Source organism: Ochotona curzoniae, unplaced genomic scaffold (assembly GCF_017591425.1).
Source record: "Ochotona curzoniae isolate NIBS_2020 unplaced genomic scaffold, NIBS_Ocur_1.0 patch58, whole genome shotgun sequence".
Lineage (NCBI taxonomy): Eukaryota > Metazoa > Chordata > Mammalia > Lagomorpha > Ochotonidae > Ochotona > Ochotona curzoniae.
Window position 1 is genome coordinate 542,495 of NW_024467037.1, and position 22,340 is coordinate 564,834.

The 22,340-nt window shown below is 44.5% G+C and overlaps 1 protein-coding gene across 1 annotated transcript in view; it reads right to left on the bottom strand.

The window, feature by feature from the left end:
- LOC121168113 (uncharacterized protein KIAA2012 homolog) overlaps nt 1-22,340 on the bottom strand; it is a 121,719-nt gene that overhangs the window by 95,669 nt on the left and 3,710 nt on the right. Inside the window, exons 3-5 of the mRNA XM_040997904.1 lie at nt 6,753-6,912; nt 4,628-4,783; nt 545-687 (exon numbers count right to left, since the gene is read on the bottom strand). Of these exons, the coding sequence (XP_040853838.1) occupies nt 545-687; nt 4,628-4,783; nt 6,753-6,912 (459 nt within the window). The remainder of the gene's footprint in view (nt 1-544; nt 688-4,627; nt 4,784-6,752; nt 6,913-22,340) is intronic.

The following is a 22,340-nucleotide window of genomic DNA, read 5'->3' on the forward strand; positions in this document are numbered from 1 at the left end:
TTTGAATTCCTTGAGTGTCTTGAAGTCCCTTTGTATGTCACAACAGCTCTACTTCTGCAGAAAAGGTCATTCATGCTCAAAGCTAGGTTTCTTGCGCAGGCTCATCACAACTGGTAAATAAAACAGGATTCAAATCTATCTTTTCCAAGCTTAAGGCCAACAGTTCTTTTCCCTGGATAAGACCACAGCAGTGGCCCACATGGGATGAAGAGTCAGGGTGGTGTTTGGGGTAAGTCATTCTGGAAAGTCCCAAGTTAAACAAATCAAGCTACTGATGTTACCCCCAGAATCTTTTTGAGGGACTCCATATCTAAACATGCACAGAGACTTCTTGGAAGGAACATGCAGAAGGCAGCATTTCCCCAAAATCTGTGAGGTCCCTTTAGCAAAGAACAGTGCCAAGGTTTCACAGATGACACTTTAGGAGATGGGGGTCTGAGGGATCCCATCTCCTTTCTTATCTCTGGATACCCCAGGAAATGGCAAAGGCAGAGAGAATCCCACCTGAAGCCAAGAAGAGCATGACAGATGCTGGATGCAGTACCTTGGCTCGGGGTGCCTCTTCCTGCTGGGGCTGCTTCCTCAGTGGCAGCCTGGAGGGCCCCTGACTGCTGTGGTTGTCAGCGCCAGAGTCCTGCTCCATGCATCCTCCATACCCAGCTTCCCCTTCCTGCAGACCCTGGTGACCTGCAAAGGTGAACAGTAGCTCAGCTCAGTGCTGTTGCTGCCTCCAAGCTGCCTCCCTGCTTGCTTCTCTGAGCTAAAGATCCTTGTTCCTTTCCTTCTATTGCCTGCTGTTTCTGAAAGCACCTGCATGGAAGTGGCAGCTGGGGCTGGAAGGATTGGAGTGGAGGCAGGGCCGCAGTGGGGGATCAAGAGACTCATGGGTGGGTCTCTCTCAGAGAGTTTCCTCATCTGTAAAATGGGCACACTGACCGCCGGCCCTTGTTTCCTTGCAGAGTTTTCTGGAGCTCAAATAGGATGTGAATGTGACAGTCCTTTGCCTACTGTGAGGGTTGCTGAGTTTTGTTGGGATGGCCCAGTCTGCTGCAGGCTGCTTGCTGGTGGAGAAACCTCTGCCTAATGCAGCAGCAAGGCGGGCCTCAACGCAACTCCTTCGTTGGCAGCCCTCAGGGAGGATCTGAGTCAACAGATGACTCTAGTGTGGTTAGCAAATCTTTCATCGATGGCTGAAGGGGTCCTGCAGCTATTTTCAGCACTCACTCAGGGTGGATTTGGGGCTGAGACAGTGTGGCAAACCTGCTGTTGTTGGCAGCCAAGCTCTAGGGGCATCTCTGCTCCCAGTAGGTTGCTGTCAACTGGGGGCTCTGGAAGTCATGGGGAGGGAGCACTGGGCTGCCAGGAGCTCCTCCTCCTCTCCCCCAGCCAGCCTCCTCCCACACTGCCCTCTTTATCATGCCCACCTGGGTGTTCTGTCTAGCCTCCAATGCTCACACACGGACCTCCTTGCTCCTCGTAGCCTTTCTTCCTCCTTCTCACCCCTTCTCTCTCCATCCCCCTGCTGGCTGCTCAAGGTTTCTCTGGGTTGGAAGTCTTGCCAAGAGAACTGGTAGGAGAGATGCAGGCATGGGGGATCCCTCAATCTGAGCTGGCCCAGGGTCACATTGGGCCTGCCCCCACAAGGGCTCCAAGTCCTGTGTCCAGCACTAAAGACCTTGTAAGGTACTACATAATGATCCTCTGGGGTCCATCAGACTCCAGGTCTACCATTCCTTGACAGATGCATTGGGAACCAAATGCATCTCAGGCTGGAGGAAGAGAGTGTTAGGAGCAGGGGAAAATGGAGAAACAATTTGCTCTTTGGCTCTAGCCAAGGGGAGATAGACTTCTCAAACTTTGATAGTTTTTTTCATCAGTAAACATCACTGGGCTCATTTGTTCATGCTTCATAAAAACAGGGTTGTAGAAAGAGGACCATAAGACAGTTTCTTTCTATCTCAAATATGGATTCAGATCATCCAAATAAGGAATCCAGATCTCATTACTGACATTTTGCAGGTGTACAGAGTGGAACGGAAGTGACCTGGCCAACATCACATGGTTAGGAGATCTGGGATTTGAAGCCAGGACTCTTCCTACTTCTCGAGATTAAGTATCTGGAAAGGAGAGAGAAGTCAAGGGGCTATAAAGTTAAAATCAATGCCAACCAGACAGGGTTCCAGTTACAGCTTCTTGGTTCAGCTTCTTTTACTTCTTTAAAACTTCATGTCTTTGGCCCCTGTGATCATGGACAATTGGGCGCTGCAATTAGCTAGTAATTATGCTTATAAGCCACAAGCTAGGAAGGTCTGTAATTAATGTTTATTGAGCACTTACTATGTGCCAGGTATGGCACATCATTCTGCTTTACTCCCACATACAGCCCTTGAGGTAAAGGTGGGAGTGTTCGTTTTATTTTATAGACAAGGCATCTGAGGCTTAGGGAGGTCACACAACCCAGGCTCCTGTGTTGGTGACCATGGGATTCACCATGGCTGTCTACGGCCTGATTGTGACCTTGGTATATGTCACCATTTGGTCCATAAGACAGGCAGTGTTTGACCAGCTGCAGAAACATAGGCAGTGCTAACCTCAATGGTGTGTTGGAATCCTAAGGCATCAACATTTAAGGATATTAACTGGAGACAGTAATTTTGCAAAGAAAGAGGAGATAAGGCAATGGGCAGACAGTGTGCCATCTGGGGAAGGGCAGCAGCTTCTCACACAGGGACAACCCAATGAGGCCATTTGATTTCTTCAGGAGCCCAGCATCAACTGGCTTCAAGAGCTGATGATCCACACCAGCCAAGTGCATAAAGACGGATGTACAGATGGGAGCATTAACTTAGAAAGAAAACTATGACTGCCTGGCCAGCATCCTTCACATGGACAGACAGTGCTGGGGCCAGAGTCACAATTCACACCACACATGTTGGCTGGAGTGCTTGCTGGCACCAAGCTCTGAGGACTTGCCATGTTCTTTATTCCTTCACCTAGCCAGATCCTCTCCTAATTCTGACCTGACTCTCCCCACCAAAGACTAGGCTTGATCAAGCACTACCATGGTTTTTAGAAAATTCCTTATTCATTCCATAAAGATTACTTCTATATTATGCTAATCCCTGTTTTTTTCTTTTCTCAAGGCTATGCTAACAGCCAATGCTTTCAGCTTTGTCCTTTCCAGTGATTTCCTCCTCTCTTTCCCCAAAGTAACTCTGGCTTTTAATGCTACAAGTTCCCAAGATCGACACAGTAGATAAACAGAAACTTAAGGTGGTTTAGTGACTTCCTCAAGATCTTACATTTTGTAAATGAGAGAATGCCATTGCTACAGATATCTGGCTTCAAAGTCAGAAAACTTTTCACATAATATTGCCATAAAAATCATAGGATTAAAGAATAATGAAGAGGAAAAGACTAAGAAATTATCTAACATCTCATCTAGACCAGAGCTGTCCTGCAGAGCACCATTAGCCTCATGTGGCTATTTAAATATAAATTAATTTAAAAATTCAGTTTCACAGATAGTTGCATAAGCTATATTTTTAAGTGTTCAAAAGCTAAATGAAGCTAAATTCCTACTATATTGAATGGTAATGATAAAATACTCCATCATTGCAGAAAGTACTATTGCACAGTGCTAGACTAACCAATCCTCTCACTTTACAGATGAGGAACATGAAATCCAGACTCGACCTAATTTGGGGGAACTCCTATTTAATTTAAGATATTAAAAATGTAAACTCTAGAGCAGGTGTTGTGGCATATTTGGTTAAGTTGCTGCTTGCTCACATTTCATATTAAAGTATTGGTTTGACTTTTCCCAACCAGTTTCCAGGTAATGTGCCTGCAAAGGGAGTAGAGGGTGGTCCAATAGCTTCGGTTCCTGCTATTCATGTGGGAGACCCACAAGGAATTCTGGGATCCTAGTTCCCGCCTAGTCTGATATTGGCTATGGCCATTTAGAGAGTGATTCAGCAAATGGAAAAACATGTTTCCCTTTGTCACTCTGCCTTTCATTTGAATAAATACAACTTCAAAAAAATCCAGGGAACACCTGGCATTAATGTAGTCTGACAACAAGGAGTGGCATAACTTCTTCTATCCCCCAACACCCCCATCCCATGGACATGGGAGGGAAGACAGAAACATTTCTCTTACTCATCTTCCCCCTCTTCCAACCCTTTCCACCCTAATCAGAGGCCCACATGGGTCTGCAACCTCCCCACCTCTGTAATAAACATTTAAAAAATACTAATTTTTAAAAATCCAGGGACCAGCACTGAGGCATAGTATGTAAAGCTGCTGCCTATGGTACTGGCATCCCATATGGGTGGCAGCTGGAATCCAGCCACTCCAGATTCAGCTTCCTGCTAATGCACCTGGGAAAGCAGCAGCAGATGGCCCAAATGACTGGGCCTTTGTAGCTACTGGGATACTCCGAAGAAGCTTCAGGCTCTCAGCTTCTGCCTGGCCCAGCCCTAGCCATTAGCAATGAATCAGCAGATGGAAGATCTCTCTCTCTCTCTGCCCACCCCCTCTCTCTCTGTGACTCTTTCAAATACATAAATACATTGTTAAAAAATAGTACAAATATTTGAGAACTTGTCATAAGATCAACATGTACCTTGTTTAAGAGATTTTCCTTCTTGGCTCCAAAGTGGAGGGAAGACAGGCAGGAGGTAGTATTTTGGGGGTACACCTGAAAGATCTTGTTGAGGTATGAGATTCTTTGGTACATTAGGTTGACTGTCCTGGAGCAGCACAGAGTCCTTGATGTATCCTGAAGAGATATGTCAGGAGTTACTTGGAGAAACACCGGTTGTTAACCTAGAGGTCTTGGCAATAACGACAAGGATTCCCACCTGTACTAGCCTTGGCTTTGGATAGCACTCAATAAGAGAGACAATTAGAATATGGGATGGATGGGGAAAAAAATCAAATAGAACCCATAGATGCTTCTCCCTCTACCACCTTGGGCATTTCTGGTCCTGTGCCACTTGCGTGCTGCTCCTACATCACCATTTCTGAGCAGTGGCTCTTTCTGGAGGAAGACACATAGCTGCTCCATGTGGGGTGGGAGCGAGGCTCACCCACTTCACAGGAGACACCAGTGAGGGTGGGTGGATCCACTTTTTTTTCTTGGCTCCTGGTCAACAGCCTTTTCAATTGCGCCATCTTCCAGGTATTTGCAGAGGACTTATCAATGGGTCTCTCTCCTACAGGCAGTAGGAGAGATACAACACACTCATAGCCTACTACAGAGACAAAGCACCAGGCTCAACTTTTTTACCCTGAACATCTGCATGATACAGAGCCGGGAAATAGGAGCTCATTCTAGACTGGTGTTGTCAGAGAAGCCCTTGTCAAAGACATGGTGGCCTTGAAGGGTGGGAAGGACTCACCCTGGGAATGAAAAGGAGGGTCAGGGAACACAACAGCATCACAAGGCAGTGAGCTCTGAGTTATGGCGGGAGAGGGAGGCAAGGGCCACTGGACCCCAGCCTGAGGACCTCACCTTCAACAGGGGCTCTGGAGACGAAGGATGTTAAGAAGCCTGAGAATGCATACATGGAAGTCTTTTCTTAAACCATGCATTAGGATACATGTTTTCTACGGAAGGGGCCACAAGATTCTCATGCAGGGGGTCTGAGATTTTACTGATGCCATTAAGGGCCTCCATTGTTGAAGTCATTGGGCCCATTCTGTGGGAGCAGTGGCACATTCACCATTTACCACACCCAAGGTAAGCACATGTTTGCTTAAGAGGTTCTCCCTCATAAGGGTTAAATAAATGGAGCTGCTGATCATTGTGGGACTGACAGACAAGCCCAGGTCTCATTTTGTTTCAAGTCACCAGTGACTGGGAGAGGATTATTTATTTCCTGTGGTCCTGCCTATTTGTTGGTGCTGAAGAAATGGCAAACAACCAAGCCAGTACTGGAAAACCTTACTTCTCCCCCATTCTCATCCCCAGTAGGTTTGCCAAATAAAACACAGAGTGCCCAGTTACATTTGAATTCCAGGTCAACAATGAATACTTTTCTGGTAGAAGTATGTTCTAAACATTGCAAGTGTTACTGGGGGTGGGTATGGTTGTACCTGTGCTAAATCTGGCAGCTCTAATTCCCAACCACTTCCTGTTTTCATTTTGCGGAGAGCATCTGGGGTCTCCGTTCAACAGAGTGGTGTCCATTTCTCATGTGGGTTGTGCTGCAGAGTCCCTAGCAGGAAATGTTAACACTGCCACTTCCTGGAAGACCTGAGATCACCTTGAATGGAGAGAACTAGGGAATGCTGCGGCGATGTTGAGCTGTGGGTGTGGGAGGGCTCTGGGTTTTGGTTCCAGTTCTACTTTTGGCTGGATGACCCTGGATACAATTCACTTTGCTTCATTGGACTTCTTTTTCTTTCATCTCCTAAAAGGTGAGACTGAGCTGAAAGACCCCTGAGGCCTCTGACTGGGGAAAGATGATGGGAAGAATACTCTAAGGTTCAGGTGTGGAGTCTGGAAAGAGGGAGTGAAAACAAGATGCTAGACTGTCCTTCTTCCCCAAGGATGGGGAATAGGAAAGGGGCAAGAACAGTGATAGAGGTTTATGAAGTGACCAGGTATGGGGACCTTGACCTTGCTTTAACCCCAAACTGAGTCTGAAATCTTGATGTTTCAGTCCTTGGTAGGAAGTATTGTCTTGCACCAGAATGTGAGGTAGGATGGCTCAGGGCCCCCCTGCCCTGCTTTCCCCACTGACCTGCACACTGGAACTTGTACATGGTGTTTGGGGGCCATGCCCGCAAGAGGTTTCGGAGGTATCTCTTGGCTGAATACCCAGGCTGGATCTGCCGCCGGGCCTGGCTGTCTGGCTGGCTTTGGAAGTAGAGGTGCGGTTGCCAGGCTCTGTCCTCCTCCCTCTGTAGGGACATCGGTCAGGAAACAGCATCACTGCTGAGCCTTGAGTGTCCCAATGATGGGGGGGTGGGTAGCACAATCCTCAACAGTAACCCAGAAAGTCCTGGAAGGTGCCAGAAGGCACCAAAAATAGTCTCAGCTAACAGACATAAACCAAGAGTCCACAGAGTGAAGCTCTGAAAGGCCCCTACAGATTTGTAATTGGAAGGAGAAGAAGAAATGAAAAATTCCAGACCCCCATCTTGAGATAAACCCTTAAGGCAGGATAAATGCCTGTGGAAATGATTTTAGTGCCCTCAAAGATGGCCCTGGAGGGCAATGGGAAAGCCAGTATGCATGTTGGCACTCAAATGTTTGTAAGATGAATAATAACACAACAGACAACCATGTCTGTGTTCAGGGGAAACCTGGCATGTTGAGACTATCTGGCCCTGTTGCTCTTCATTTCAACTGCAAAGAATTTTGGGGGACCCTACCCCACTGGCCATGACATTGTGGGGAGTCACTGTGAATAATAACATTTTACATGTGGCTAAGGATTTACACTATCCTTAGAACCTATACCTCTTTGTAATCCTTTAGAATGGACTGAATTAATACCACCACTTAAGTGACGCAGAAATCCATGGGCTAATTGGCTAAGCATAAAAATGGCAAGCATACAGTACCTATGTTGACACCTCTCACCTGTCTGCTTGCTAATGGCAGACATCACTAATCCATCATAGCATTCTTGGCTGCTGAATGAAACATGATCTGAATCTCTTTTCCCTGTAAAACTTTTAGGGGCAAGTGTGGTGGTTCAGCAAACTAATCTTCCGCTAAAGAGCCAGTATGTCATGTGGGGGTGCTGGTTTGTGTTCTGGTTGTCTTACTTTCAGTTCAGCTCTCTGCTTGTGGCCTGTGAAAGTAATTGAGGATGGTTCAGCCTTGGGCCCCTGCATCCATGTGGGAGATCCAGGAGAAGCTCCTGGCTCCTGGTTTTGGATCAGCACAGCTCTGGCTGTTGCAGCTATTTAAGAATGGAGTTAAGATTTATTTACTTTTATTTGAAAGGCAGAGTTATAGCATGAGAGAGAACTCTTCCATCTACTGGTTCACTCCCCAAATGGCTTCAATAGCCAAAGCTGGGACAATCTGAAGCTGAGAGCCAAGACCTTCTTTTCGGTCCCCTACATGGGTGCAGGGGCCCAAGGACTTAAGTCATGTTCTGATGCCTTCCTAGGCACATTAGCAGGGAACTGGGTCAGAACTGTAGCAGCTAACACTTGAACTGGAACACCAGAACACCAGTAATACAGGCAGCAGCTTAACATATTACAACACAGTGCCAGCTCCTAAATTTTTTTAAATTAAGGCATAATTTATAAATCAGAACATGCACAGAGCTAGAGGTAAATTTGAGAAAGGGAGAACAATTGCATATAGCTTTGTAACCAGCACAGAAAACACTTTCTCAGCCCAGAAGCCCCCTCATGCCCCTTCCAGTGTTCTCGCAGCCACCTCACAGTCACTATCTGGGTTTCTAGCACCATGCACTACTTTTCCTGTTTTTGCACTTCACATCATGGAAACATGCAGCACACATTCTCTGAAACTGCATGGAAGTGATCTGCAAGCAGGAACTGGCACAAGAGCTAAAACTCATTTTCATTACGCTTGGTTAAGCACCCCCCCCCCAAGGCTATAACATAGACTGGGAATATAGAGGAGAGCTTAGTCTGTTATTTCCTACTATAGCAGAATGAACACAGATTGATTTCATCCTTGATTTTGTAGACTGGACAGTCCAAGATCAAGGGGTCTGAATGAAGGGAGGGCATTTGGACTGTGTTATCCAATGGTAGGAGGTAGGACAAGAGTATACATGCAAACACATGTACACACACTTACACAAGGAATGGGTGAAGCACATCCTTCCATCAGAAATCACTCCTATAGCAACAGCATTCTTCAGTTACGAGAGCAAAGCTGTCATGGACCAAACATCTTTCAAAGGTCCTCTGCTGTGTTGGATTAAATTCCAGCACATGAACTTGGGAGGACACATTCAAAGCATAACAGAGTAAAAGGTTCAGCTGGTCAGTTGAGGGGTTGGAACTGGAATCCAGGGCTTCAAAATCTGTATTAGTGCAAGCCTTCCTAACCTTCCAGAACTTGTCATTCCATCAATGGACCAGGACTTAACCCCATGAACCAGCTTGACATCAGAGCCAGAAGCAAAAATGATTTCAAAGCATGGGCCTCAGTAAGGTGACCCAGATGATAGATACTATAAGGCTGGAGAGGCTAGCATTTCCTCACATGCTGGGATGCAGTAAGACATGAATCAACAAGCTGAAGCAATGAAAAAGGTGATTGATTATGGGCTATAGCAGGAGGACCAAAGGGTGGTGAGTTCCAGGATTGGTTAATTCAGGGCTTCGATGGCTCTGACATGCTGAAAACCAATCCATAGTTACCAAATCTATGCTGGCTTAAAGGCCTGCAGAGCCTAAAAGTGCACAGAGCAGGAACACCAAGTACATCCAGAAAGTGTGAGCAAGAGAGAGAAGTAGGAAGTCTGGTAAGAAAGCCTGGAAAGGACCAGCATGTTTGGATTTGAGGCCTGTTCTGCCTCATAGAGACTTCAGGATCTGGGATGAGCCTTGGGACCTTTCAGAATCTCTCTCTAAAAAAGCAGCTAAGGTGGGGGAAATCTGTGAATTTTGTAACAAAAACCAGAAGAGTCTGATTTCATACAGTCCGACACATAACAGGGTCTGCGCATCACTCAGAACTCCATGCCCTACTGAATGAGTAGTTCTAATGCTAGCCTCACCCCTTGTCAATTGCCAAAATGATATTACTATCTGCATTACAGACTCCTTGCATCGTGGTGCTTTTTGATCGTATACATGAAATATGAAAGGTCTTCAAAAAGTTCACAGAAAACACCTATTACGAAAAAGAAGCTACGTACAGATATCAAAAATTCTTGCACCAAAATAAATTTAATGTTCCCCAAGCCCTTTAAATCCCCTTTTCAATCTGTCTTTCCCTCCTTCTGGCCTTCCCTCCCTATCTTTCTCATACACATGGAAGTGTTTTCTCATTTCCCACGCTCCCAGTGAGATGCCAGGAGAACCCAGTGAGAAGACTGAGCAGAGGCTGTGAGATCAATCCCACCGTGGTGGGGTATGTGTCCTTAAGCAACTTCACTACTCTCCAATTTCACTTAATGTCCACAGTGGATGGATTCAATTAGCTAAGGGATGTAAAGCGCATATTCAATACTTAGCACATAGGAGGCGGTCAAAAGATGTTGGAATTTTTCTCTATCCCCCTAGTCAGTGCGTAGGAGACTATGTTACTGCCACAACATGCCTTATCCTCACTTCCTTTTGATAACAGATCTCCCAGTTTTATGATATCCCAGACACTGGCTTTCCCAGACTCCATGGTTGCTGGAAGGGACAACATGACCTAGTTGTGACCCATGAGACTTAAGGAGCTGCTGGGGCATCCTTGCTTCTTTGACAAGGGGCAGCTGTGCAAGGATGTCTTGCTAGCTCCTTCCTGCTCTGAACCCAAACAGGGTCTCTGAAAGCCTGAGAGCCATCATGTCAGCATGCACTAAGAATCCAGGGGGAAAATTATAACATTCCAAGGATGGTGGAGGAAATGGACAGAACTCAAGTCCTCTATGACTTTGGATGCCAACTGGTCAAGCATGATAGCCCTGTCTCCAAACTCTGGGATGGATGTGGCAGGTCCTTAGGCTTGGTCCTCAGAGTGGCAGTGGTGGGAGGATCTTTATGAAAGGGATTCCAATGTGAAGCCATCAGGTCAATGGGAGACATAGGGTACTTTAGCTTCCGAGCTTCTCAGGCCTCTTGTTAGGCACAGTGACCATTCTCTGTCATGCTTTCCTGCCATTTATCATGAAGGTCTCACCAGAGCTGAGCTGATGCTTGCATTGTGCCCTTGGATCTAGAAATGGTGAGCTAATAAGCAAACCTCTTTGCCTTATAAAGTTAGTCTGTCTCGTGCATTTTGTTACAGTAACAAGAAAAAAGAGAATACTACCCTAGAGATAATTAAATCTCTTTATTGTATAAATCAGGGTTTGGCGATCTTTAGGAACTAGGTAATATTACTTAAAAGATTTATTTACTCAAGACATGTTAACACAGAGAGCAGGAGAGATAGAATGAGAAAGAGAGATTTTTCATTCATTGATTCTGTCCCCAAGTGGCCACACAATAACCAAGAATGGACTAAAGCCAGGAACTCCATCCTGGTATTCCCCCTGGAAGAGGCCCAAGTCCTTGGACCATCTTCCACTGCCTTCCTAGACATATTAGCAGGAAGCTGGATTGGAAATGGAGTAGCTGGGACTCAAATCCACATTTTAGTATGGGATGCTAGAACCACAAGTTGTGGTTTAATTTGCTGTACCACAACATCTGCCTCAATAATGAATACTTCGGATTTTGCAGGCCTTGTGACTTTTATTTTAACTACTCAACCTATCCCTGTAGTGCAACAATACTTACAAACAATGGGTAAACAAATAATCATGCTTGTATTCCAGTAAAACTATTTGCACAAAAAAATGGTGAGCAAGATTTGGCCAGGAAGCTATGTGCTGATGCTTGACTTAAGCCACTGGTAATTGCTGACAGTCATGAAGCCTCTTGCTTTGAGCTGCAGCATGTGAATTTGAAGAGGTGAGCAGCTCCAGATTCAAGAGCTGTGGAAGAAGCACTGGACAAAAAGTGATGGAGGAGACAGAGGAATGATTAAGAAATAAAATGAGTATCAGATAAAAGAACACAAAACCGATTTTTCAATGGGTTTTGCTTTTTAGGAATTTATAAATTAAATGAATACTTGATATTCAAACATGGAGCATCTGTTGCTATCTTGACAATTTATGTGGTCAGCACTTCAAGGACAAAGAATCCGGACAATTTGGCCCCCACGTAGTCTTGAATTTTTTCCAGAGGAAATAAAAGTGAGGACTGTAGAGAGGACAAGGAAGCTAAGTGACACTTCCACAGCCTTCCCTTTTTCACACAATAAATATTTGGCAGGAGCTTTCTGTTCATCAGGCATTGCATTAGGCCCTGGGACTAAGCTGAGGACTAAGATCCCCTAAAGCCTCTTCTAGGTGAAGCAGAATCTTGTTTCTTTCCTGCCAAGCTTTTTTCAACTGACCTGTCTCTGCATATGCATCAGCTTGTTCCTGCAGCTTGACTGGGTAGCTTATTCAATGGTGCAGGGGGTGTTCAATCAGAGTTAAAGAATTTCTTGGCCTGGAGTTTGGGCTTTGTCCATATGTTGTTGCTGAGTCTGAAAGCTGATTTTGTATTCTCTAAAAGGGTGCTTTAGCCAGCTCATGGAAAAATGAATAAAAATGATAAGCTTACTTTGGTATTAAAAAAAAGGGAAACTCAAAAATACTTCCTTAATAATGTGCATTTTCCATGAACTTTCAGAAGATTCCTCATATTCATTTCCTGTCACTGCTGTAACAAACCAGTTGGTCAGGCTTCCATACCCATGGGTTTTGCAGTTGGAAATTCACCCAAACACAGGTGGAAAATATTTTGTTTTAGCAATTGTGTCTGTTCCAGAGCATTTATACCAGGCATTATAAGTCATCTAGAAATGCTTTCACATAAACGGGAGCCTAGGTTCTATGCAAATGCAGTGCTATCTGATAGATGGAACTTGGACATCCCTGGGTATCAGTCTTGGGCAACCAGTCCCCCTGGATAGTAATTGAAGTGTACTACATACTTGGTATTTGGAGAGGGTCTCACTGGGCTAGAACCGAGGTATTGGTAGATCTGTGTTCCTTCCAAGGGCCCCAGGGGAAGTCAGTCCCTGCCCTCTTGCAGTGTTCACTGGCAGTCTATGCTCCTTGTCCTCATCCCCCATCTCCACAGCTGCCAACACTGGGTTGAAGCTTCTCATGCTGCTCTCTCTTTGGTTCTTCTACTTTAAAGGATCTCTGTCATTGCCCTGGGCCTATCCAAATAAACTCAGATCATTGAGCCAGGTTCAGGCCTGTAATTGATATAGCCTTATTCATCTTCCATCGACCTTTTCTTTGCCATGTAACTAACAGTCACAAATTCCAAGGATTAGGAAGTAGCTAATTGTGGTGGTAGTGATACATTATTCTGCCCATTATGGCTTCTTTTTCTTTGTTTTGTGCTTTCTCATTTTTCTCCAGTCTCAAAGGTTTCTCTCAACTCAAAAACTGCTTGTGAAATTGGTAAGTAGAGTCACATCACATTGGAGAAGGCAAAGCTCTTGGGAAACAGGGGCAAATCTATTTATTCATTCTAATGTTAAGTGATATTTCAAGTGGAAAAAGACCAGATCTAAGATGGCATGTATGTTACAGTCACAACCTCACAAAAGTGTGTTTAACTTATGCATAACCACAGTGGAAACACTGGGACAAAACAAAGTGCCGACACTGGCTATAAGATTACAGGTGATTCTTTGTTATGAAATTAGATTTCAGCAACACAGCTAAGGTTACCTTTATCAACAGAAAACATGTTTACAACCACCTGGTTTTCTTTCACCCACCCTCTGCTCAAATGTTACTCTAAAACATAAAAGGAGACAGAGGAGAGCCAGAGAGTTTCTGGAACAGGCAAGTCGCAGGAAGGAGGCTGACTGAAGCCGATGGGCGCGAATTGCTCAGGCTCACCTTGGCCTTTGTCAGTCACCTCCAGCTACAGGTTTCTTCTCGGATTATTCACCGGAGTAATTAGCCTGGAGAGTGACCTGGGAGCCACATTCCACTGTATGTGCTGCCTTATGGGGTCTCCAACACCGTTCTTTGCCCGGGGAACTGGCAGGATGGAAGGGGGCGGCACTGCGTTCACTCCCAGCAGACAGGGAGTGGCCCTGTGCCAGAGTGCCCAGGAAGGCCTGGAAGACCAGCTGTCCCCTGACTGCAGAGGTTGGCCCAAGCTTTGTGCGCAGGGGTCAAGCAGAGAGGTGGACAGAGAGACACACACACATTCCAGGACGTGCAGCAGTACCCCCCACCAATCACCCTTCAGTTGCTTCTTCACGTGTTTTCAGTGGCAGCCTTCTCCCCCATCCCCACCCCCCTGCCCCGCCCCGAGTGCCTAATCACCCTGACCTGCTGACCTGCTGTCCATGCCTCACGTAGCCCCTCCTGGAAGCCGCTTTAGACTTTTTTTTTTGGTCAGAACAGTCACAAGCTCTCATCTTCTCTACATTTGCACAGCGCGTTCCAAGATGGCAGCCCAGCTTCTCTCAGGTCGAGGCTCCTCGAGTCAAGTGCATGGGGATATCTTCCCGCCTTCCTCGCCAGACTGCGCTCCGGCACTGGAGAGGTGAGAGCCTCGCCCTGGCGGTTCCTGTCCCCGCTGCCCCTCGCGGCTCCTCCGCTGAGAGGAGGACCCCGTCGGGGCGGGGGCCTCTCCCCACCCGGGGCCCCGAGGCGCTGGCTGCCGCCGGGAAGCCGCGGGGAACGGAGCTGGCGGGCTTCCTGAGGTCTGGCAAAGGCCTCAGAACTGAGAGGGACGGCGGCTCATTGTTGTCACACCTGTGCAGGTGTGACAGGAGCCAGCCCTGGCGTCTGCCAGGTGAGTGTAATTGGAGTAGCGTGGGGGCAGGGGGCGAGGGGGTTGTTGTGAGGCCGCTGGCAGCGGTGGAGCCAGAAAAGGCTTCCTCCTGAGGAGGTTCAGCATTATGCCAACATGGCGTCTCCCAGCCAGCCCTTCCGCGTGGGCTTCATGTCTGTGAAAGAGGATCCCTCTCCTACGAGATACCCTCGGCGACCGTGCGCTCCTGCTTCCGGCCCATAAAGAAGTGCCTCACGAAATGGCTTGCGTTTGTCTCGTTAAGGCAATGTTGTAATGAGGCTTGATTCCTGACTAAACCCATCAGCTTCAAAGACTTGAACCGCTGTGTGTCACAGACATAAAGGCTCAAGGGCCAGAATTGCCAATAGCTGAAATGAAACCCCGTTTCCTTTAAGAACGCAGTCCGCCCGGGTTTGTCTTCATGGTTTATAGCTGCGTGACGTTGGTGAAATCGCTTCACCCATGCATACCTCAGTGTCTTTTTCTGTCATACGAGGTTGACAAGAGTATATTCCTTATATGTAAAATATGAAATTGGACCCTTACAACATACATACAAATTAATTCAAAATATGGGGGGCTGGCATTGTGGTGTAGTGGGTACTGCCACCTCCAGTATTCCATGTGAGCACTGGTTTGTATCCCAGCTGTCCCACTCCTAATCCAACTCCCTGCTAATGGTGAGGGGAAAGTGGCAGAATATGACTCAAGGGCTTGGACCTCTAGACCCACGTGGGAGAATCAGATCAGGCTTCTGGCTTCAGCCTTGCTCAGCCCTGGCCATTAATTTAAGGATTAAAGCAGTAGATGGAAGATCTCTCCCTCTCTGTGTAACTTTCAACTAAATAAATCTTTTTTAAAAAAATTAGCTCAAAGTGGAACAAAGAATTAAATATAAGAGCTAGAATATAAAACTTAAGGGCAACATTTCTCGGGTGTGACACCAAAACAACAAGCAGAAAAAAAGTGAAATTCATAAAAATTATAAACTTTTCTGTTTCAAAGAATACAGTCAACAGAGTAAAATGATAACCCGTAGAAGGGGTGAAGCTGTTTGAAAGTCTATATCTATAAAAGATTAATATGTAAGAGGCATTTGATACAATGTTAAGATGCCTCTGGGGTGACTGCATTCCATATAGGGGTGCATGGTTTTGAGTTCTGGAATACATCAGGTGATGGCTTAATTACTTAGGTCCCTGTCACTCACATGGGAAACAGAATTCCAGGCTATTGGCTTCCACCTAGTTCAGACCTGGCTGCTGATGGATATTTGGGGAGTAAACCTGAAGATGAAAGATATCTTTCTTGATCTCATTTTTATAAAAATGAAAATAAACCATTTAAAAGATTAGTATTTATAATAGTTCAAAATTCCTATAACTCAATAGCAACAAAACAATCTAATTTAAAAACAAATGAAGGGCCCAGTGCCATAGCCTGGCAGCCAAAGTCCTCGCCTTGAAAGCGCTGGGATCCCACATGGGCGCTGGTTCTAATCCTGGCAGCTCCACTTCCCATCCAGTTCCCTGCTTGTGGCCTGGGAAAGCAGTTGAGGTTGATCCAAAGCCTTGGGACCCTGCATCCATGTGTGAGACCTAGAGAAAACTCCTGGCTCCTGGCTTTGGATTGGCGCAGTGCCAGCTGTTGAGGTCATTGGGGAGTGAATCATCGGATGGAAGATCTTCCTCTCTGTCTCTCCTCCTATCTGTATATCTGACTTTGCAATAAAAATAAATAAATCTTTTTTAAAAATGAAGGTTTTGAACCAATATTTCTCAAAAAATGCAGACATAAATGACCAATAAGCACATGAAAAGATGGTCATTGTCATTTGTCAATAGGGAAATGCAAATCAAAACCATGATGAGAGACCACTTCACACTCGTAGATTGGCTACTGCAAAATTTAAAGCAAGAAAGAACTCAGAAAATAACAAGTATGAAGATGTGGAAAAATTGGAGCCCCTGTGTATTGCTGGTGGGGATGCAAGATAGTAAAACTGCTTTGGAAAGCAACCTAGTGGCTCCTGAAAGTCTTAAAAATAGAATTGCCCTGTGATCTTAGTCACTTCATTCCTGCAGAAAAATACAAAAGAACTAAGAGTAAGGATGCCAACGGATACTTGTCCACCCACGCTCCTAGGGCATTAAGTCACAAGAGCCAAAAAGTTACAGCAGCCCAATTTACACACATGGGAATATTATTCAGCTTTAAAAAGGAAAGACATTGTGAAACATGGTGCAGCATGAATGAACTTTGAAGACAGATACTTTAGAGACATAAGCCAGTCTCCGAAGAATAGACATTGTATGAGTCCACTCATGCCAAGTACTTAGAGCAGTCAGATGCACAGGCGCAGAAAAGTGGTTGCCAGAGCCTGGGATGAAGGGGGATTTGGAAGTTAGTGTGTTTAAAGGGTAGAGACTCTTGGTTCTGGAAAATGAAAAATGTCTGAAAGTGGCTGGTAGCAAAGGTTGTGTAACATTGTGAACATACTTAATGCCAACATATGGTGTGCTTACAATGAAAATTTTTAAAGTACATATTTATAAAGCTGATGTAAGGATTAAATGAGCCAATACATCGAAGGGCTTAGACCACTGATATAATAAGCAATACATGGAAAATTCTACATATATGTTAGCCATTGTTAAAATTATTATTTGTTAGTTATATCAGGAAATCAATAGATAAAGAACACAAAGCCTTCAAAATCAAGCCTGCTGGGTCATATATACAGCTTACCATGCAAATGCTACCCATAGCTCAGATTGATTTTAATGAAAACCCGATTTGCTTTTTTAGAATTATGAAGTATTTGAGAGATATGTTGGAAGACCCCAGTCCACTTTGTAAAAACATGTGTTATTGGGCCCGGTGCGATAGTGTAGTGGTTGAGGTTCTTGCCTTGCATGCGCCAGGATCCCATATGGGCACCGGTTCTAATCTCGGTGGCCCCACTTCCCATCCAGCTCCCTGCTTGTGGCCTGGGAAAGCAGTTGAGGACAGCCCAGAGCCTTGGGGCCTGCACCTGTGTGGGAGACCTGGAGGAAGCTCCTGGCTTTGGATTGGCTCAGCTCTGGCCATTGTGGCCGCTAAGGGAATGAACCAACGGATGGAAGGTCTTCCTCTCTGTCTCTCCTCTCTGTATATCCGCTTTTCCAATAAAAATAAATAAATCTTAAAGAAAAACGTGTTACTGGGAGTGGAGAAATACTTTTTTATTTTCTGAGGCATTTAGGGTCTTCACAACCATACTTCCTAGGGGTTGAGCATGGAGCTTGGGAATCATTTGCCTGCATTCTAATTCCTGCTGCACTGCATATGTGTGCACTTGAGGCAAATGAGTTCTTGTCAAGCCCCAGTTTGTGCTATGGAATGGAGGTAGGGCTTGCACCTAGCTCATAGGCCCATGCAGACTGAATGAGGTGCAGAGAAATGCCTGGCATTTACCAGCATTAGCAATTAGTGACATTCCCTTTGACCTGACAGTGTCACCCTTTCTCCTCTTTGCTACCTTGGCACTCACTTAACCCTTGGTTAATGGTTGTCATAGCATTTCTCATGTCTTAGGAATACTGTCTGCTGAATAGGGGGCAATTTGAGAAATACTTTCAAAGAAACTTATTCCTCCTAATCTTTATAAACATAATTGATAATTTGTTAATTTGTTTTTCATACATTTCTGTATTTTCTATTTTGTGTGATGAGTCAATATATAGGTTGGAAAAATGAGCTAAATTCAAAAGATATATTTATGCTCCTGATAATATTTTTTTGATAAAATAATAACCTGAGGATCTTGGCTTGAGACATCAACCAAAAGGATAAATGTGTTTAGTATTAAGATGTAGGGAGAAATTAGACAGTGCAGAATGAGTGGGGAACTATGCTGTGAAACAAGCTAGCGCAGTTCTTAAATGTAGCTTACTTTATAATGAGGATGGCAGTAGCAATACAACCTGGGTGGATATCCACTATAGTTACCTAAACCCTATTTCTTCTTCAACAGAATGGAGAAGTGGCATGCCTTATTAGTTGAATTTTAAAACGAAGTATTTTTAATGTAGTATTTTATCAGTGTTGAACTTATGGTTTGAATGTGTGCCTCACAAGTTCATGCGTTGGAAACTCAATTCCCAAATTCATATGTTAACGACATTTGTACATGGAGCCTTTGGGGGGCTATTAGGGTTAGATGAGGTCATGGGGATAGGGAGTCCATGATGACTTTCATGCTTTTACAGGAAGAAAAACAGAGACCTGAGCTGATACACTTCCTTTGCTTTGCTGTGTGACGCCCTCTACTGTGTTATGATCCAGCCAGAAGGCCTTGCCAGATGCTCAGCAGATGCCGTGTCACGACCCTGCATTCCCAAGTCTCTGAAACTGTAAGTTAAACAAATGTCTGTCCTTTAAAAATTACCTCAAATTGTGGTATTCCATTGCAGTAGCTTCAAGTGGATTAAGAAAGACGTTTAGGAAATACTACTATATTTATAAAATACTAAGATTAGCAGGGGTTGGCATTATGAGGCAGCTGGTTAAGTTCTTGCTAGGCATGCCAGCATCCACATCAGAGTTCCTAGAGGGAATCAGGCTTCTGTTCTGATCCAGCCTCCTGCTAATGTGCTTGGGAAGCAATATATAATGAAGATCTTAGCTTCTGGTTTTGGCTGTGCTAAGTCCAGCTGTTGTAGGCATTTTGGACTGAGCTAATGGAAGGAAGATCAACCTCTCTATCTCCCTCTCTCTCTTGTCTCTGTCTTTCAAATAAGCAATTAGTTTTAAAAACAAATAAAAATATGAGAGCAAAAAATACTGTAACAATGTGAAGATTATTTGGTGTTTCTGATTAAGAAACACATTATGTTTCTGCTATACTTTAAGAGTATGGCTGAGACTCTCACTTAGAAAAGAACCCATAGGATGACTTTCTAGGTTTTATCACCATTTGATTTCTCACTAATGGAAAGGTGAGTGAACTAAGGGTATCAACAAGAAGGATAATAACTTTGACAGTGTTGAAAAAGTTCCTTTTTCCCTAAAAAACTGACCCACTACCATCAACGTATCTGTCCAGAAGCCTGACAAGTCTGACGTCTGATCTCTAAACTTGACGTGTATCTCTGCTGATTAAAAAGCGGGGCCATCAAGTGAGTTTAAGAGTGGCCAGATGCATGCTGCCAGGTCCACACAGCTGTCTGGAGGTGCTGTGGGACGTGGGGAACACTGGCTTGCCTCTCTTTGTGGCAGCCTGTGTTCTCCCAGCCTGAGTTCTGACCCAAGCCTGAGTTCTGCCTGATTCCTGCTTCCTGCTTCACCATCCAGCCAGAGCAGCACTACTATGTTGGTTGGCCCTCCTCTGCTCTGGCTTTCTGGCTTCTCCTTCCCATTTTGGCCTTTTTGTTTGTTTTTTACTGTGGGTAAGAGGGCTTTTTAAGAATTATTATTTTTAATTATTATTTTCCATGATATATTCCCCTTCCTCCCTCCATAGTTTCAGTAGGGAACTTTTTAACACTTGCACTATGCTTTTGGGACAAAGAAATATTGGCTTTGAGAAACAGATGGTGTTGTTTTTGGTAGGCTCCATTTCATACTGTTTGTTATTCTGTTTTCCTTCCTCATGCTTTTACCTTTCACTCTATCTTCTTCAAAGAGGTAGGATTTTATTTTATTTTTAAAATCCCATAGCTTGGGTGAACATGTTATGTATGGAGTGGTTGAGCTGCCACTTGGGAGGCCCACACCCCATATTGAAATGCTTGGGTTTGAGTCTCAGCTCCACTCCCAAGTCCAGCTTCCTGTTAAGGCACTCCTTGGGAGGAGGCAGATGATGGATTAAGTACTTGGGTCTCCACCATCCATGTGGGAGACCTGTACTTAATTCCTGGCCCCTTGTGGTCAATTGGAGAGTGAATCAGTGTGGGGGAGGTCTGTCTTTCTTTTTCTTCCTCCCCCCCCTTTTTCTCTCTACCTCTCAAGTAAGTAAAAAAATTAAATTCCATGGCTTTAAAAATTTATGTTTGATAAAAAATAAATATATAAGTAAAAACATGATTTATAATCCCAACCACCATGGTTTAAACCACAGTTAAAATGGAGGTATGTATCCTTAGTAAAATGTTTAATTTTTTAAAAATTGAAATTGTATTGAGAGGTGATGTTTTCTGTGATATATGGTCTTGAATTCTGATACAATGATCTACTTGGCTGGATAATCTTGAGTGAGTTCCTCAACCTATCTGTGTTTGAGTTTCCTTAGGTTTATAATGGGACTTCTAACAGTAACTGTTCCCCATGATTGTGGGAAAATATAAATGAATTATATTTGGTAAACACCAGAAAAAGTAGCAGAAATATATTAACTGCTCAAAAACTGCTAGTGAACAATTGTATTTTTATTATATGAATACTCTTTTGTAACTGGATTAAGAAAATACATTCTGTATATTTTCTTGCATTACTTATGACTAATACATGACTTTATTGCCTGACCCAAAATCTATTATGTGAGCAATTCATTTAATTGGTGTTCCATTGTTGGACATTTATTGTTTTCAGTGTTTTGCATAGTAATAAATAATCCTCTAGTGAATGTTCCTGGGCATAAATCTGTTTCCTAAGGCAAGTTCACAGCAGTTGAATGCTAAATCAAAGAGCACCAACCCTTCTTAGGATTTTGCCAAACCGCCCTCCAGAAACATCATGTGATTTTGTGCTTTTAATCTGTGAAGCTTGGCTTTCCCCACTGCCCTCCCAGCTCTGAGTGTTAGGATTTTAAAAATTCTTTGCCAGTCTGTGATTTTCATCTTCACAAACTACCTGATGCTTTCCATTCCTTTTGAATTGCTTTGCCTCCTTATTTATTTAGTGAAAGACAGAGAGAGAGACAGACACAGAGAGAGAGACAGACAAACAATTAATCTTTCATCAGCTGAGTCAGCCCCCAGATGCTCACCAAAGCCAGAGGTGGGGTAGATCCAGTGTATTAGCATACTAGTAGGAAGTTAGAATAGGAAATAGAACAGGGACTTCAACCCAGGGATTCCACTGTTTGATGCAGCTGTCCCAAACAGTGACCTGACTGCTGTTACTAAATTCTTGCCCCTCTCTTTTAATCTATACCCCCTAGTTTTAAAGGCCTATCCTGTTACTATTACAAACATTTCCTTTCTGGTTCGATGCCATTTCACTTCCCATACCCTTAGACTATGGCATCTGTTTTATACAAATTTGAGCTAATAATCTAATGGGTGGAACCAAGGGAAGAGAAGAACTTATTTTCATGGAAACTAAAGCAAACCAAAAACGAAGCTGTCCTAAAAAAATGGACTCATCTACTATATAAACAAGTAAGATTCCCCTTTGTCCAAAGCCTGTAGGCACCTAGACAAGTATCTGAGAATTGTGGAAGATACTCCTACGCTGAGCAGGAAGTTAACTTACCTATCAGTCAGTGTCCAGCAGGAAAACAAAAACCACTCTACATGTTGAAACAAAGAAGGTATTTAGAGAATTGGTTACACTGGGGATTGGCATATTCAGGCACCAGAGGGTGAAGCAACACTGAGATCTATAACACTGGGGAGCTGGAGTCTCCCATGAGGACAGAGGGAGGATTCGGGGGACACACTGGGCCTGTCTGTGGGGACCTGAACCTCAGAAGAAAGGTGGATGCACTTGTCACTTGCAGCAGAGTGAGAAGGGGAAACATTCTGGTTTTCCCCCTTTCCTTCTCCACTCTCCCCAGAGGTCCCATTGATGAATTCAGTCTCAAGGTAGTTGGCACACAGATT